Source organism: Castanea sativa, chromosome 9 (assembly GCF_040712315.1).
Source record: "Castanea sativa cultivar Marrone di Chiusa Pesio chromosome 9, ASM4071231v1".
NCBI lineage: Eukaryota > Viridiplantae > Streptophyta > Magnoliopsida > Fagales > Fagaceae > Castanea > Castanea sativa.
In genome coordinates this window covers 7,310,947-7,330,623 of record NC_134021.1, presented here as the reverse complement: position 1 = coordinate 7,330,623, position 19,677 = coordinate 7,310,947, and the positions used below count along the sequence as shown (strand labels likewise).

Sequence of the window (19,677 nt, the reverse complement as noted above, 5' to 3'; positions counted from 1 at the left end):
AAAAGATGAGCCTTAAATATTCTATTTCAACCTCTTTCTCATTGTGAATATTATGAATAATTATTTTACTTATTTCGTAAGAGTAAATGGTCATTTTATGACACTAAAACCTATAATGGTATTTTATTGATTAGGAGAAGTTGCAATTTTGCCTTGAGGAGTTTTATGTAACTTGCGCACAACTTAGTTTGTAATCAATCTCATTTAGTTGCGGTGAACCAAGCCTAGTCCACCAAACAACAAATAAAGGGCCCAAAATCCTTATTTTTACTTCTGCTTGGGTACTGTCCAAAAAAAAAAAAAAAAAAGAACCCACACACAAGTTTGCAATTAAATTAGTTTTGATTATTACTTTGGAAAAAAAATAAATGATTATAAGGGAAGATTATGGTTGGGAAGATGTAGTGAGAGAAGGCTATGGTCTCAATAGTTCTGTGGCAGTGAGCAATGCTTTGTTCAACAATGGGCAGACTTGTGCATGTTATAAAATCAAATGTGTCAACTCCGATAAGTAGTGCAAGCCAGAGCAACCATCTCTCTTTTTTTACGACGACCAATCTTTGCCCACCAAGCTACTACATAGCAAGAGACAATGAAGTAGGGATGATAATTTTGCCTTGCCCCGCCTTGCTTGACCTTCCCTCCCCGCTTTGCCCCACGCAGGTTTTCCCTGCTCCACAAAGGTGGTGGGGCAAAGATGAGACGAGATTTTAGTCTCACACCACAAGGCAAGGCAATGATATGTTTAGACTTTTTAGACCCAACCCACCCTACCCCACATTGATAAATGTTAAATTGTAAATTTTCCATACCCTAAAACCCTACTATTTAAACAAACATATTATCAACTTATTTTATTCTATTCAATAAGACTTTTTACCTCTTTTATTTTTCTCTAGGAAACTTGGAAATAAGGTATCAATTTTAACATTTTCTTTTGTATAAACAAATTTATATACTATTGAATCATTGATTTTGTATTATGAGATTTTTGTTTTTGTTGTGACATTATCTTGTTAAACACTTTAATAATATTATTCAATTTTTGCTAAAAATTAGTTTGATTTGATGAAATAAATTTATTTGTAATTTTAAGAATATTTTAATTAAAGAAACTGGTTTTATTAAAAACAATTGTAATCGTTGTAGGCAAATTAACAAGAAGTATAATTTTACATGAGGGGGCGGGAATGAAGCAAAAAAAATTTCCCTGTCATGCGGACTGCGGAGCGAGGTAGGGATGAAATAAGACAACTATATGGGACAAGAGGAGGCCCCATCCTTCGAACCCGCCCCGCCCCTTTGCCATTCCTGAATGGAGGATGGTCCAATTGAACGCTTCAATTTATCCCAGCCTGCATTTCTTAAAAATGACAGTACCAGGGTGGCATTGTTCCAATCCAATATCGCAGGTTCAATACTTTTTTCAAGCTTGATCACACAACATAATTTTTCAAAATTTTGGAAAGTCAAATATAAAACCCACATCATATGTCTACATTTTCAGCGGCATGCGCCTATCAATATGACACATACTTTTTTTGTTTTCTTAAAAAAATTACAGGTTACATCCTCTAGCTTTGATCTATTTCATTCTTTTCTTCTTTTTTTTTTTTTTTTTTTTTTTTCATTTCAAACCTCTAACTTACATTTGTTGTCAATATAGCTTATCGCGCAGTTAAACCCCATAAAACAATGCAGCTTTGCTATTGGAAACTTACAGTTTTGCTTGAACTCAGACATGCTTGCTAAAGTTTTCTTTTGCCATTTTTGTCGTATAAAATGCAGATCAAGCAAAATCTTCGATTCCACGCTGCTTTGACAAAGTCATAGTTTCCCGAAAGGATGATATTCCACTCTAAAAGTATCTGGAACAATCTGTTGACCCAAAATCATGTCCAAGCATGTCCATCACTGGATTTCTTTTGTTTCTTCTTTTTTCTTTTTTCTTCTCTTGTCTCCAACCTCGCATCTAAACGTTTTGAATGTTGTGCACGGATCTCTAATAACTTTGACTTTGCATCTCGAAACAATGCATCAGACCTTGAAGCCATCAGTTGCTGAGATATCACAACAACAAAAATCAGCTTATATCATTAATTTATTTACTAGTTTATTTTATGCAGCTTATTTTGAATACAATAGCCAAGTGATTATCTATTAAAAAAAAACAATAGACAAGACTCAAAATTATAAATTAATATACGCACCTTGAGATGATCCATAGCTGCAAGGTTGAAACCAAGTGTATCTTTGCATGCCTGACACATTCAACCACCATCTTGTCAATGTAGAATTTAAGGTTCTCTCCTATTTCCTCATCATAGATAATGATACCAATATATACTAAAACATTAAAAGGGCAAGCAAGGTCCAAGATCTAGCATTGTATTGCAGGACTGATTCATCAATCCACTTGTCTATATACCATTTGATAGACACATTTGATAAGATACTTTAACAAAGGCCAGCACATTACAAACATCGTCATGATGACACCCATGGCTAAACATTCATATATTTACTCCTGTAATAATAATGCTACAGGAGTTTGTTTCAATAACTGACCACAGATACCATGTTAGAAATCTTCTCAAAGATCAATTATACAATTGCATGTCCAAGAAATCATCAGTTCAACCAATGTAGCCATTCTAATGAACTAGAAAGATAAATGACAAGCAATCTTAGAACTTACGACCTACCAGATGACCTAATAATATGGAAACTCTACAGTGGCAGTCATAATGTAGCTACTTTACATTTTCAAACATCACCTCCCACCCCCACATTTAAGGCATATTACTCTTGAAAGTAATCATGTCAAACACTTCAAACCCATGACAGATAGTACACCAGTTCTGTGTTCTCTCTGTACAGATTTTAAATGCCTAACATCTCTTTTTTGCCTTGTTTTGGCTAGGTGCCCAGTTACATAACAGGTTAGGAGTAAATTTGGTCAGTCAATAGACTCAATACAACATGGCTATCATCTCTTTTCTTTTCTTTTTTTAATTGATCATGTGTTTATGTCAATAGATTTCCTATTTGGCTCAGTCTACACATAATCCATCAGATAAAACACATATTTCTCATGTCCTTTTACTTGGGCTAAGTTAGTACAGCCCTGTTCCTCAATGGAAGTTTTACATCAACAAAGATTGAAAGCCTACGATTACCTTTATTCTTGCATAAAGAATGTCCTTAAGAACCGTCAACATGGGCCTGGCAGCTGGGGTAGTAACCAACTGATGATGATGCGTCTGTAATAGCAATGTAGCAATCCTGCAAACAAGCTCAACCTGCAAACATAGTAAAAATAATATGAAAACAACTAATAAAATTTGAATGCCTAGTTTGCAAATAGAGCATATGCTATTCTAAAAATCTAGATTAAAAAACCAAACCCAATAACACAATCTCCTCAATGAACAAACATTTAAACAGGGTATAGTACAGCACACACACTGCTCTTTTTTAGATCTCATAGATCTCCTTAATTTCCAATTGTAACGTTTGGAGATCCTCTTGTATCCTATATGTATTTCTTAATGAAATTACTACTTTATCTTCAAAAGAAAATATTTAACAGGAAATGGTACAAGCAGACATTTGGTCAGACTTTTTGTAATATAGTGAAAGGGACTTCTCACATAAACAAAAGAAAACCACAATGACAATAAAAAATTTCCCACATCCACCACTTAACTGCCAACTGTACGGACATGCTACCAAGGGACACTCTTACAGAAGTATGCCTTCCAATATTTAAAATAGAAATTCTACTAATGGCTAGTTAATCGCTCCTTGCTTTTTGGAATTTCTTTTATATACATAAGGAGTTTTATCTAAGCTAAGCCACAAGAATGACTACCAAATTATAAAAAGAGAAATTGCTCTTGTGATTTTGAATGAACCTTTCTCGGTGGAAGAAAGGAATAGCAATGGATTTCTATGGAGCATCCAGGAACAATAAGATTCAATCAGACCACGAATTCTTACATGGTCCAAGGAAAAGTGGCTCACAAGGAATGGAAAGAAACATATTCTATTTGATCTTGAAATCCTCATATAGAACTTCTTCCAATCCTAGATGGGGGATCGAGCTGGAGATGAGTGCTAGCCAATAGTTAATACTTCAGAAAGCACCTAGCAGGTACTGTAATCGGTAGATAGGATAAGTCATTCCATACTTTCTAGGTTCACAGCTTTTTTCAAACTCCCTTATTTTCCTTTGCAGAAGAGAGATCCCTTCCCCTCACTTTCAAAAACGATGAATTGACCCTCTTCAGATCATTCTAAAATATTCCAGTTTGAAAGACCTAACACTCATGCAGCCACCCCTTACTCAACATAGGGCATTGAGCAAGCTTAGAGAATCAAGAAATCTATCTCTATCAGGAGAGCAGTACGACAATTTTAAGTTGGAGGAAGGCCAGTTATCAAAAAAAAAGTTAAAAGAGGAAAGTCGAAGGACCTAAGAGAAGACATTCTATCTTTAGGTTTCTTCCTCTTGTGCAGGCAGCACCACGAGGTGTGAAGCAATCTCCTACTAAGGAGAGGTGCCCGCCTATTACAATTTGTTAAGAGCAGGTGAGCCGCAACTCAGTATAGCCAAAATTCATTTCCAGAAGCGATGACACCACGCTATGCCCAAGGTTGGATAAGGTCCTGGGACACAACCAAGAGCAATGTACCTGTAATACCACCCAATAGGCACCATCCAGATCACTCTGACTGGGAGGTATCTTCCATAATTGGTGGTCAAAAAGATAACCCTAATCAAGCTACCATATTATAAACTTTCCACAAAGACCAAATCAGGTCTAGCCTCTAGCCTACCCCAAGCCTCTGCATACAATGCTCTCATGATGTCCTGTTCAACTTCCAATACACCTCCCACAGTTGCCTCTTTGGGCTATTTGGTACAACCACTGTTGTCTTGTCTGTCAGGCCATTCCAGGAGACAACAAGCAGGCTGGGACCAAAGCTCGCTATACTGTATTCTGGAATGCACAGGAAAGTTAAACATAAATCGGAAACTGGTAATTGCCCCTACCAGTACCAGAAGTGTGATAGCTAAACTAACCAGATGGGTCACTCCAAACCTGGATCTTATAGGCGGCAAGGTATCAGGTATCCCGCTTTTTGACATACAACCTTTCCTTCAGTGATCTTACAATGAAAGAGTTTTTCCATTGTAAATTTGTACCGAGCAATTAACTAATTCCAGCAAAACAGAAGATCAAATGACCAAATTTTGTTGGTTGAGGAGAGTTACGGTAGTCCAATTTATAAAGTAAGGGCAATTGATCACACTTGACGCAGAACCACCATTAGGTGGCTCTTTACTCCCTCAAGACAAGCTTCTCTGATGACTTTCACAGGGCTCTACAGGAGAAGAAAGAAGGTCAAGGTCAAATTTCTAATTAAGCAAAGGTTCAATCTCTTGGTATAGTGTCAGAAGTGATTGTTCTTGTACCTATGGGTACAGACCACAGCAGCAGAAGGTCCGATTCCTCAGTATAGCATCAGGAGTGGTTGCTCTTGTACCTATGGGTACAGACTACAGCGACAGATTCAAGCGCATGAGTTCAGAGGGATCAATTGAATGTCTATAGATTGAGAAGTAGGCCCTGCCTAAACCTGTCCCCAGACAGCCCTTCCGTAGGAACTGTATGTCCAAACAGGCCTTGAAAAACAGGTACGATCCCTCTTTCCTTTACCCTATAGATACTGATTCCCAAGCAGAGAAAAATACTTGTAGTGGCACAACACAAAAAAATAAACAGAACTTTTTTTTTTTTGGGATGACATAGGAGAATGTGAGAATTTCACTCAGATTAGTTGTACGTAACAGAGCATACTACAACAATCCTCATTGTTAATCAAACTCCTACAGGCAACTGACCCCACCCACCAGAACTAGTTACCGGGTAATCCATTAGTTTATCCTCATGCCTAGGAGGTAATAGAAATTTGACAATAGACAATATAGAATACTAATCAGACAATAATTAAAATCTCCAAGCATTCCAATGTTTCTGCAACTTTATAAGGTAGATCAACCTACCTTATCAGGATTTGAAGTCCAATCCTTCAAGTAAGACATAATCTTTAAGGCATCGGGAAATGGTAAAGCCTGCACAGGAAGTCAATTGCAGTTAATCGTTTGATGTAAATGATCTATACAGACAATGGGAAGTCCTACCCAACCCAAGCATAACAATACAATAGTATCTAGTGGCACCAAGAAAATAAAGATTTTTCTGACCACTAAAGAGTCATCTGACTTTCAAAAGCAAGGTCCAAAGTTCTTCATATTTTAAAATTTTTAAATTTTGCATAACAATAGATCTAAAACCAATTGATCTATAGGCGATAATAGGTGCACTGGAATTCTTTTTTGACATCAGTTTTGAAGAGTACTTTTTTTTTTTAAATTTTACATAAATCTACTAGCTTCCTCAAGCTGAAGCATTTGTAAGAACAATACAATATGGGATGGTGGAAACGGAATGGATCAGATGTGTTCCAGATGCAAAGTTTTAATGAGCAACTCCTAAAACAAATAAACAGGTCAAAATAAGTTAGAATGATTGTAGCTGTTTGTTTTTTGTGGTCAACCAAAAACATAATTGGACCAACATGCATCACATGCTCATTGGATTGAGATGACAATGACAGTAAAGCACTAAGATGGACCATAAATGATATTGGGGAATACCAACTTAAGGAACGGAGCTATCAAATATTTAAGGTCACAATCAGTGTCTTCCACTAATTTATTTAGATGAGTGCTCACTGCTCATCCAGTGCAATTTCTTTTAAATTTAAGAATGATAGATCTCTTTCGCACAGAATGGGAGATGCTGTAAATACAGCTGATATAAATGTATTTACTACTTCCCAATGTCCCCAGGTTAGAACTACAGTACAATGAACACTGCTCACGTACCAGTAATGTCTGCTCCAGATCATTAGTGTTAACATTAGAAAGTGCACGGAGAACATAATCAGATGGTGAGAGCCCAAGCATAATAGCATTTGGTTGGAACTCAGCAGCTTTTCCCCTGGTTTTCTCCTCCTGAAAGTGACAAAGCTAATCAAATCCAGCAATATAAATGAATCCGAGATCAAATTACAAATATCTACAAATCTTAAAGTCACCAGTAAAATTTAATATTTAGTTAAATTGTTCTAAGACCAAAGCATAATAACACTCCCTATCTTTGAACACTTCATCTGGTCAATTTTAACATATTTTTTGCAATAATCACTTTCTAGAATGACCACTATCTTGTCTCTTAGATCTTCAATGAACCATTTGAGACATCAGAAGTCTATATTTCCGTGGTAACAGGCTAAGTAGAAAGCATTAACAAATAAGGAAAATCGCATGTTTGAGAAGTTAGACTTTAGAGAACAGGATAAAGTTAATTAATAAATTTAAACAATTTTTATCATGTTGACAACAAACAAGAAAACACCACGGCCAAATTGTGTACTCCGGTTCCAAATGATTAAGTCATTGTGGAAAACACATGCTTTGTCATGGGCCTACAAGAAATGTTTAAACCAAAACATTCCCAACAAAAATCAAATATGTTCTGTATTATGTCTGCTGAGATCTGAAGGCAACTGCTCAATTCAATGTCAAATCTTGCTTTGACAAACATATAGTATGCGGTAAATAAATACTCCACTTCCTTTTGTTTTCTTCCTTTTTTTTTCTTTTTCTTTTTTTTGGGGGGGGTACATGTTTCTGTGTATAAGAATATCCGGTGGGTTACATGTCCATAAGCTCCTTTTGTTACAACTTCCTGCATAATTTAAAATCACCCCAGAAAAACAATTTTGGAAAAAGCACCGAATTGGGACTTCCCAAAATGGCTTTGTTCAGGTTAGCAAAGGTTCATTACCGGTTGTCCTCCACCCCAAAATGGTTTTTTCTTACCAAGAAACAGAAACAATCAGGCATGTAGATACTTCAGTTAGACCAAAATGGAACAATAGTGAAAAACACAATTTACCTGATGTTCAGCAATACGATTTAGTTCTACCTCTGCTACATCTATTGCATCAATAATTAAGTCAGTTGCTGTAACAGTTTCCTGAGTCTTCTTCCCTGCTAAGGCCACAGCTCCCTCCTCTGGGACTTCTTCCTTGGGTACATATCTGTTTTCAAATGCATTATCTAGGTCAGACTCGAACATCTCTTCCAACCTCTTTTCCTTCTCTTCCTGCAAATTTAAACAGCACATTTTACTTGGGTAAAACATTAATCACGAACAAACCCCACATATCTGAACGAGGGGTTTCTATTATTCCTGTTAAAAGTAAATAAAATAATTTTTACAAGATAGTAAAGTAAAAGTAAATACCTCAATGAAAAATGGTTCTTCAGTACGATCCCAACGACGTATGGACCGGTCATGAGAACCTGTGACAATGAAATCACCACGGTTGCTGATTGCAAGACACCAAACATCCGCATGATGTCCCTCAAGAGTTAAAAGCAACTCAAATTTATCAGCATCCCAGTATTTTACTAGGCGATCTTTCCCAACGCTAAACATGTAATGAGTATTGTGCACAAATTGCACTGCCATAACACTGCCATAGAAATAGCTCGTCAGAATTGCTTAGTGAGACTTGTGTGAACTCTAAAGTAATGTTCACAATTAAGTTTATGTATGTACCACACCTATCAGCATGAGCAAAAATAGATTTATGACAGTCACCAAAATCCAAACCCCAAATCTTCAAATTTTTGTCTGCAGAGCCAGTCACGATAAGATCTCCATCAGATGAAATAGCCATACATAGCACAGGCAACTTGTGACCATATAAGGAAAGAAAAAATTTGAGTGAATCTGCAAAGAAAACCTGCAAATGTCATATATGACTGTCAGAACAATGTAACTGACACCAAAGCAAATATGAAGTTCCACCTAAAGTATTTACAGAAATAAGATATTATGTTTTAAAATAAATTTCAAGGATAAAACATATATTCTCTAAACCCTATAATTTCTTCCAAAAAATTTTACCCAAGTCCCCAATTTTAGTTTTAGCATAATTAAAACTACCTTAATCCATCAATAAGTTAGTCCAAAATTCTTTCTTCTTATTGTCTTTGTTCTTAAATAGCAATGCTTCTCCACTGATTCAACACTCTAAAGCTGCATATTTTGATTAGAGCAGGAGAACCAGATATCCCTTTCTACAGATTTTATTAATTCACCTGTTTGGATTTACTCCCTTGTTCAATCACTTGAACTTGTACAAGCCCATATCAGCACACTAATCATTTTCTTACATTTTCTACAAGATATGCTTGGTGAGTCGTACATGCATGCGAAGCAAGTTGTTCACTGTTAAATTTGAAAAGAGCAAGTCACAATACAGAACTGGCTTCATTTCCCAACAATTTTAAGACTATCTGCCCTGATTAGTATCCCAGGAATTCAACACAGACGTAGAGTTGGGAAAGTTTAATTGCATATTTCACTGAACGAGAAAAACTCTGTAGGACCATCCTCATGGTTTTTAGTCTGATCTATCATAACCCACACTCAATTTGAAAGGTTGATAGATATCTTCCTTAAGCTTCTTAGGGACAAATGAGAAGAAGCCAAATTAACTAAATTAGCAATTTAACACCATCTGATTAAGGGGGGAAAAATGAGAATGATGCCACCCTCATGATTTCTCATTTCCTACGTTGAATGAATATGTCCCAACATCTCCATGTTCAATCCTCAAACTTTAGTAAACAATAACTTCGATGACTTTCAAAGATGTCCAGAAGTTGGTCATTAATATACGTATAATATGTACATTTAGAAAAGTCCTAAATGAAAAAATAATAATAATAATTGGCATTGGATGAAAATTACAATTCAAAATGTCCAAAATGTTTAGGAAATGAAAATTTTTAAACTATAGTGATCTAAAAAATTATCAGCTTAGCAAGAACCTTGTACATGGAACCCATCAAGCTTAAACAATGAAACAAAACCAAACTGTATAAGGTTGAGTTGATCAGACCTTCACTGTACAATCCAGCAGTGCAACAGCAATATATTTAGCATCAGGGCTTACTGCAACCACAAGAACATCATCATTCATCTTCATTGTCCTCACATTTGAAACTGTGAGGCACTTAGTTCCCTACAGCAACAACAACAACAACAACAAAAAAGGACAATAAAATCTCTCAAATATTTAAAAATAAATAATTAAATAAATAAAAAGAGCAGGTTGCAATAATTAATGATCAGAGGCCATAAAAACATAGAATATAAAGTTTAAAATATATATATATATATATATATATATATATAAAATCATAATTAAGTTCGCCGTCAAAAAATTCCATTATGGTCAAATGAATAATCCTCTTAAAATCCAGATGTTCAATCATGAGATTTAAACCTAAAAAACCTGCAACAGAATTACACTTTCAAATGTGGCATTGCAATTACATCTGAATACTGGCCACATTAGAGCTATAATCCCTGATCAGTTGAAATGAATCAAGAGCAGATCACTCAAGTTCACATATTATAATCGGTGCTATTTGTGAACTACAAATATAAAATGCCTAGAATAGAAAGTTGAAGGTAAGATTGTTAGTAAAAAGGAGCTTCAGTGTGGCACTACATCAATAATATCTACATAATAGATATTAGATAAAGAGTTATAATACAAAACTTGGAAATGCCAAGAGTAGAAGGTATGCAGAACCTACTTGACCAGATTTTTGTTTAACTTCGTATTCCCAGAACTTCACATCATGATCTGCACTTCCTGTGACAAAACCATTTTCATTTGGAACGGCCGCAATTGACCGTACAGAGCCACCATGAGCTTCTACTACTTCAAGGCAAGTGCCACTCCCAATATCAATAATTTCCAGAGTTCCATCTTTAGTTCCAACAAGTGCATATCCACCTTTAGTTTCAACACGTGCATACTTGTTATCGGGAATTATTAAACCACACAGTCCATACCCAGAATCAATAGTACGAAGGCAAGAACCAGTGCTTGGGTTCCAAATCTTTACAGCATTGTGACTAGTTGACATCAAAAGAGAGTTGTCTGAACTAAGTGTTACACTTCTAACGTCAGAACGGTGTCCTTGGAGCTCAATACCAAGTGTTTTTGTGGTGCCACTGCTTTCTATGGAATAAAACTCCAACATATTGTTATTCAAAGATAATGCTAAAGTAGCCAGCAAATTCTTTGGAGTAATTGGACAGAAAGAAATAGAACATATTTTTTTGCTTGCACGAACAGTATGAAGAAGCTTAAAAACATCAGGAGCTGTAACCAAGAGGGCATTTCCTTCCTCTCCAGTACCATGATTTGTGTCTCCATTTTCCATAACCTCGACTTCCCCTTTTGCAGATTTCTTTTCTTTCTTCCGATTAAGCCTACGTTTTGCTTTATGCTTTGCTTTAGCCTCATCCAACATGCGGAATATCTCTACTGTCTTTCCAGCAACTTGGCAGGCAAGCAAATTCCCTGATTTGTTGAATGCAACAGTTGAGACTCTATCTTTGCTTTGTCGCTGAATTTCACCAAAATGCTTCAAAACCTCCCATTTGTTTTGAGTGCTTGAATCTCCATTGTTCACATTTTCAGCACCCTTTATAGTAGATACAGGTTGTCCATCCACCAAGCCACACTTAATTGTGTAAAATCGAAGTTCCACGTCTGCAGACCCACTGACCAGAAATCTTTCCTCCGGATCTATGTCTATGGACCATATTTCACTATGATGACCGCTAACTATTTGCATACAGTGCTGGGTTTCAAGATCCCACACTCTCAAGAACTTGTCTTTGGAGGAGCTAACAAGTTTTTTACCAGAATCTAAGAAAACAAGGTCAGTTACCTACAATAAATGAAGCAAATCAATAATCATAATTTATATAGAGTATACGTAAATATATGAAGAAATCAAGAACAGATAAGCAGAGCAAAGCTCTATAACCATCTCATATACAAGTTTAATGAACAAGCTGTAATAACAAACCTGGTCACGATGCCCACGAAGGCGATATAGGCCAGTCTCGCCAACCACGTCCCATAATATTATATCATTATCCTTGCTTCCGGATGCAAGCAAAGATCCTAGCTTATTGTATCGAAGTGCAGTCACAGCCCCTTTATGTCCATTTAATGTGGTCTCACAGGATCCTTTCTCGCTATCCCAAATTCTGACACTACCATCTGCATACCCACTAGCAATCTGCAATCAAAACTCTACCTCATACATCAACAAGCACATAGAATCATAAATAGGGAATTGTAGAGATTCTTAAAAGGACTTTATTCTAAGAACAACAAACACAATAAACAATTTAAACACTGGTTCTGCAACAAAAACTGAATCTCACACATAATACGTTTCAACAGCTTATGTAATAAGCCAAAAAATAATAAAAATAAATAAGAACTTCCTTTCTTTTTTGCATGAAAAAAAAAATTAAAATTTTAGAATCTTAATTCTCAATATTGGGATTGTAACAACTCAGTACAAACATTCCATCTCTCATTTTCTAGAAACCAAAACAACATAAAACAATGAACTCAGAAGTCAAAACCACAATTCAAATATACGTTATATTATATGTTAAAAGCTCAAATGATTATCACTATAGATGCTGAGGCAAAAGTAAAATCATTCACAACTACCAACTACTTCAAGCTTTCACTACATAAAACCCTGCGAAACTAAAACCTCCAATCAACATGAAACTATAACTTCCCTTCAGTCAAATTTTCTCAACGTTCTTAACATGAAAGAGCTTTAGTTTCTTTTCATTCATTTTCTTTGCAACCAAACAAAACTGAAGCAAAAAGCGAAAGAGCGAAAAAACAAATGTTACCAGAGAAGAAGTGGAAGAGGCAATGGAGGTGACGGCGAGGGAGGGGCCACGAGAGGCGGGTGAAGGAGCTAGGGTTTTGGTGCAGACGCCTTGGCGGACGTGCCAGACGCCGACTTTTTCGAGCGCCGGAGCTAGGAGGTGCTTGCCGGAGCTGTCGTAGGTGATGTTAGACTCGACGGAGACGATGACTCCGAAGGCCGCCGCCGGCTCGTACCGAAGGTACGCCTTCACCATTGCTTACTGCTTTTTGCTCTTTGTGTTTATGGCGGGTTTGGTTTTGCTTTGGTTTTTCGGCTTTTGAAGCTGCGAGGTTTTGTTTTAAGGGTTTAACCGTTTGACTGTTTGAGTTTGAAGGAGAAGGTGAACCTAGGTCAAGTGCAACTACAATTAGGCCCTTTGTCTATGAGTTCAGTTAGGCCCATTAGGTATCATTGTGTACACTAAAGCCCAGCCCAAACAGAGTTCATTCAAAGTCAAGGTGTAGAAATTAGTAAATAATGGTAACGATAACATATATACTCTTACGAAGCCCAGTTTTGATGGATCAAAGAAATTAAGAAGGAAACGAAAGCCTACTTGACTTATTTAAATTTAATGATTGACATCTAAAGGAGTAATTCTGAGGTATTTACGGAAAATTGTACCCTTTTCTCATATTTATAGTGGAGTTTATTCATTAAATTCATAATGGGATCCATAATGAATGTGAAAGAATTGTGCACTATTTCTTCGTACTCTGGGAATATCTAAAAATTTTTCCATCTAAACACATTTTCTCAGTTTGATCCAAAAAGATGTCTGAAAACACAAAGTGATATGTTCAATAGACTTAAAAGATGATTTAATTATGTTTGAAAGTTTTGACATCACTTTTATGGGAAATGAAAAAAGCTATCAAAATATTAATTGTTTTTCTTATTTTCTCCATAAAAATTTTCTTTAAATAGATTATTAAACAATGCCCTAAGGGCATTCGTTAGCATTTCTCTTTAATTATTTAGTTCTTGATACTTAATTGAGGTTTGAGTGCTTTCTTGAAAGCCTCATCTGAGTTATTATTCTTGCGAGGCCACATCGCTTATTTGCCAAGGTATGCATGGGTTAGCCGATCATAGTAGTATACATGTCATCATAAGGGGTTGAGTAGCCACTAGCCAGCATATCAAACCAAGGTGCTGCATCAGTAGCACTATGCTCATCAATGTTGCTTGAGTAGATTTACGAGTACAGTGCTTAAAAACTAGGTGAAGTGCAACTACAAATAAGCCCTTTGTCTATGGGTCCAATTAGGCCCAGGAAATCATTGAGTACACTAAAGCCTAGCCCAAACATTTCATTCAAAGTCAAGAGTCTTACGAAGCCCCAATTTTGATGGATCAAAGAAATGAAAAAGATTGCACCAAAAAACAAAAAAAAAAATTGAAAAAGGAAACGAAAGGCTACTTGACTTATTTAAATTTAGTGATTTACATCTAAACACAGTTTCCCAATTTAATCGAAAAATATGACTTCAGGCATCAAAGTGGTAGGTTGAATAGACTTGAAAGATTATTTGGTTATTTAGTTCTTGGTACTTAATTGAGGTTTGAATGCTTTCCTGAAAGCCTCATCTAAGTTGTTATTCTTGCAATGCCAAATCGCTTATTTCTCGAGGTATGCTTGGGTTAGCCAAGCATAGTAGCATACCTGTCATCATTGTGGTTGAGTTTTTACTTGTTAGCTTATCATAAGGGGTTGAGAAGCCAGCCAGATCAAACAAAGGTGCTACATCAGTAGCACCATGCTCATCAATGTTGCTTGAGTGGATTTATGAGTACAGTGTTTTTAAAAAATATTGTATGTGTGTATATATCCACAAAGGTGCTACATTAGTAGCACCATGCTCATCAATGTTGCTTGAGTGGATTTATGAGTAAAGTGTTTTTAAAAATATTGTATGTGTGGAAAGAGAGAGAGAGAATATAAGGAAGTGGTGTCCCAACCTTTGACTAGACTATTCCACTCCATACTCATAAGACACTTTAGAAACATCATAAACTAATAGTGAGATGAATAAAACTTGGGACTTCCGAATTTACAACACAGATGCCATCCAAGGAGTTTGATTTATCATCAAAATTTGAATTCCAAACCCATAACAAGAATTAAGGAGAAAAATTGTCCCAAAAAAGCATATAAATGGAACATAATTGGTGAAGGAAAGATATGAGCAACATATTCTTGATATATGCCCCATTTTTTTAAAAGACATTTGTGAGTTTAGGTCACTATCATGCATGTTTGGTAAAACTTTTTCAAACCACACTTTCTAAAGGTACAATATATCTTTTCAAACTTCACATTTTCTTAAGTAGATCTATTTCAAACAACCTCATTTTCAAATAATTGAAAAATAAGTTGTACTAAGCCGACTTATATCATCTTTATCTTAATGAAGAGGAGTTTTTTTTTTTTTTTTTTTTAATTATGACAAAGGCTGGGAATCAAATCGTGTTTTTGCTAGGAATGGATCGGAAAGGATTGCTTTACAGAATAAGATGGCTTCTTCTTTATAGCTATAGGTCGATTGCCTCTAAAACAAAACAAAAGTCTAAAATAAATGAACTATACTTGCATAGCTGGTATAAATAGCTACATTCGAACAGCCAAATCACACTTTTCTCTGGCATTATAATCATAACTTTTCATTTTTATTTCTTATCTGAGATTCTGAATGGGTGACTGACATTGCCTCAGTACGTGACTTTGAGTGCCAAGGCCCTCTATATAGTGACCTGTTTGTGTTTGGCATGCGCCAATGGTCCCCTATGCTAATGCTCTTACAACTCGCGTTACATTTAGTTCAACAACATGACTGACTAAAAACTCATTGGTGCGAAGCTTATATCTTAATCTTAATGGTTATAACGTTTGCAGCGCACTAGTTAATTTAATAGTTTGCATCTACCTATGCATGTTCCTTCACTTCTGGAGGAGAGCCCTACCTCTTTACCTAACTCATTGACGATTTGTTATTATCAGGTCAAATTAATTTGATACCACCAATGTTCAATTCATTGATACGTTTTAATTATATATATTGAGAGTATAGTTATTAGTTATATGATTTTACTAATCAAACATCTTTATCATTGTTGCCTAGTTGAAGTTCCAAGATATTGATATTATATTATACATTGGATAACCGATAGCTTCTCTCCACTAAAATCAATGGGCAATGTTGAATTCTCCGCCTGAAGAATTGCCTCACCAGTAAAACCCAGCAAAAAGAATGGAGGTACAGACAATAGAAAATGACAGAAATAATCTTTTGAGAAGTCAATAACTAGTTTAACAATTAAATTTATATAATATCTTACGTATATCCAGCAGTGTCTTTATCGAGGATAATACTAATTTAATTTGGTGTTGTTTTCACTAACCCTTTGTGATTTTCACACAATTAATAGAAGTATTCAGCTAACCCAATCTATTTACGATAACTATCGTACGACTGGGCCTAGGTATTACACACACACACACACACACACACACACACATATATATATATATATATATATATATGTGTGTGTGTGTGTTAAGGCTCTTATTACGTGTTCCACGCTGCACCAAAAACAAAAAGAAGTGCTTCCTGAGACATCTTTTTCTAAGAATAGGACTTATCATGATTCATATAATATTATAATGCACAGCATATATTATGCATGTGAGTTTGTGACACAGCTTTCTGGTCTGAAATGATTAAAGTTATTTCTCATGCCATGGTCTGTCCTCGTACCTCACTCATTCCAGAGTTCTAGCTTAAGAAACATGGATATACAAGTAACTAACCGAAAAAAGAAAAAGAAAAAGAAGGACAAGCCTGTGTAACCCACGCCACATGATAGTAATAATATTATATATACCACTAAGATTTTGACGAGGCTATCATCACGTGCACAAAATATACAACACATTTATTGAAGTGCTACTACTTAAATTACTTAAACACTCAATGTAACATCCTACGGTGATAAATCTATCTCTAAACTTTTGGTAAATAGAAAATTACTTTAACACGTGGTTCTCACTTTGTAGATTTTCTGGTCGGACATGGCACATCCATCGTGGATGGGCAGAAATTATGTCAACCTTGAAGTTTAATTTGGTGGATTGGACATCAGGTCATGATATTCAAGCATTTTGTTCCCCCCTCTGGATCTAAATGGTTGGTGACAACTGTAAAGACTTCAAGCACTTTGGCCAGCTCCATATATATATCTTCTTCTTTTCTTTTAATTCCCCTCTGGATCATATATATCCTATAGGGCTCTTTCTCAGTATAATCACGTAGTTTGAAAGGAAAAATATAGTAGTAGTGGTTGTGATCTATCTAATCTACCCATCTGCTTCATTTTGTAGCGACGGCCTGCCTTAAATTAGTTATTTAATTGCTTTCAGTAAGTATTCTATTCTGTGTTTAATTAAAGTCTTTTTCGAATGATAATAATAATAACAAATCATCCATTTGAAACCAATTGCTATATTGAATGACTGGACGACAAATGGTAGAATCGTATGGGCTTTTAGTGGAAACACATTCTGAGGAAAAGAGTGATCTGCTAAACTTTTTTATGTCCATCTGCGTATGCAATGATGAAACAAGTTAAAGAATGATTACCGTACATATATATTTACAAATCTTACAAACATAACCTCTTTTTTTTTTTTTTTTCATAGTTGAATTGACTTCTTTTCATACACAAAGTACTTAAAATTTTAAGAGAAAGACTTCAAATTGCGGAATTAACAATATATTATAATTATTTTAAATATATATATATATATCTTTTCTTTTTCTTTTTCTTTTTCTTTTGTTTTGGATAAAAAAAGAACATTGCTTATAAGAAGCAAAACGCAAATGTGATTGCAATTTTATACTCTACTAATATAATAGAGCATGTGCCAATAGGCATCTTATCCCAGTCACACCCATGTTTAAGATAATCACATGTGCTTATGTTCTTCTCGACACTACTTTATAAATCTTTCTCAAATTAATAAAGCCTCCCCATTTCAAAGCCACACAAGTCCCTTTAACTAATTACTCAGTAGTAATTACATCACAAAAACTATTCACATGCACGCTAATCCTTTATTCTAGCTTATAATGCCCATCGTGGCAACTCATTCCATGCTGCTTTATAGGCAATTATTTAAACAATGTGTTGGGCCAATAAACATGGTTTGTACTCCAAACACCATGTTTTCATACAAACCACAAGCTGCAAAATAGACAAATCAACAATAATGCAACTTCAGAGACTGCAGCCTATCAGCAGTTACAACAAAAACTTTAAGAGAGACTGAGAGAGAGAATAATCAGCTAACATCAAATATGCTAACAAGGAAAAAAAAAAATGAAACCACTTAATAAATCATCAATTCAATAAAGAATCTTCAATATACTTGAATAAAGCTTTCATGTCTCTAACAATATGCAAAACAATACGCTTATATACAATATCTTCATCCTTGATAGCTGCATATCGTAGCAACCCTATCAATCCAAACAAAATAGTTGTGACAATCAAGTCAATCAAGGGCAGCTTGATGTATTTGAGAGCTTAAGGCGAAAATTAATTATCTTATTTTAGATGTAAAATTACTACTAAGGTTGTGTTTGTTTTGGCTGAAAACACTTTCAGGAAATTATTTTTCAGCTTTTTGTGTGTTTGGTAGCTACAGAAAATTCGGTCAAACGGAAATTCAAATCCTAACCGGAAAATAACCTCTCTCACCCATAAATCCATTTCCATTCTTATTTTACCTTCAATGAATTTCCGAAAAATACACACCCGAAGAGAGAGAGCTCAAGCACACTCCACCTAAAGAACTCAGGCACATCCTCGTCGGTCAGATCGTCGTCCTTGTTCGAACCCATCCTCGCCGGTGATGCCCAGAACCACCCCTCTACACACGGCCTCACCGTCGCATGCAAGCCACTTTGCCGACCCATCCCTTGTCCTCGTCCTCCACCGACCCATCCCTCATCCTCACCGACCCATCCCCCATCCCCCATCCTCGTCCTCACTGACCCACCTCCATCGACCCATCCCTCATTCGAACCAACCCATACCTTCAAATTAAGTTTTATGCTTTGAAACCAGACACGAGAGAGAGAGAGAGAGAGAGAGAGAGAGAGAGAGAGAGAGAGAGAGAGAGAGAGAGAGAGAGAGAGAGAGAGAGAGAGAGAGAGAGAGAGAGAGAGAGCTTGAACTTGGGAGAATCAGATTGCCGCCGCCAGCTCATAGTCGCCGCCTGAAGCTTATTGTCACCACCAAACATAGATTGGAGCCTTGTCATCTCAGTCTCATCGCCGCTAAACCTCGTTGGCAACGCCAACACACAAATCGGAGCCTTGACCCGATTTCAACCTCTCTCGATCTCTCACTCTTTCTTCCTCCCCCTCTTTGATTGACCAAGATAATGGTTTTATTTTGATTTTTGTTTCTTTAAAAAGTTTACATCTTGCAATTTTCTATTATAAATTTGTTTGGAAGCTAAGAAAATGGCTGAGAAAATGTGAGAAACCAATAGAAAATTTGTATTTTTCAGAATATTACCAAACACTTGAAAATATTTTCTAATACAATTTTCAAAATGCAACCAAACACTAAAAAAATATTTTCCTTTCCCGAAAATATTTTCATCTGAAAATATTTTACACTCGGAAAATATTTTACATTCAACCAAACGCAACCTAATTAACATAAACTACATAGAATTTTTCTTT

The 19,677-nt window shown here is 35.8% G+C and overlaps 1 protein-coding gene across 1 annotated transcript; it reads right to left on the bottom strand.

Moving 5' to 3' along the window:
* Positions 1-1,449: 1,449 nt before the first annotated feature.
* Positions 1,450-13,246, bottom strand: LOC142610334 (uncharacterized). Its single transcript, XM_075782137.1, has 12 exons — positions 12,903-13,246; positions 12,047-12,262; positions 10,757-11,905; positions 10,054-10,176; positions 8,708-8,889; positions 8,385-8,616; positions 8,034-8,243; positions 6,959-7,087; positions 6,074-6,142; positions 3,180-3,302; positions 2,211-2,261; positions 1,450-2,060 (listed from the first exon to the last, which is right to left on the bottom strand). Exons 1-12 carry the CDS (start codon positions 13,134-13,136, stop codon positions 1,893-1,895), a joined length of 2,886 nt encoding a protein of 961 aa, XP_075638252.1. The 5' UTR covers positions 13,137-13,246; the 3' UTR covers positions 1,450-1,892.
* Between the last annotated feature and the right edge of the window lie 6,431 nt (positions 13,247-19,677).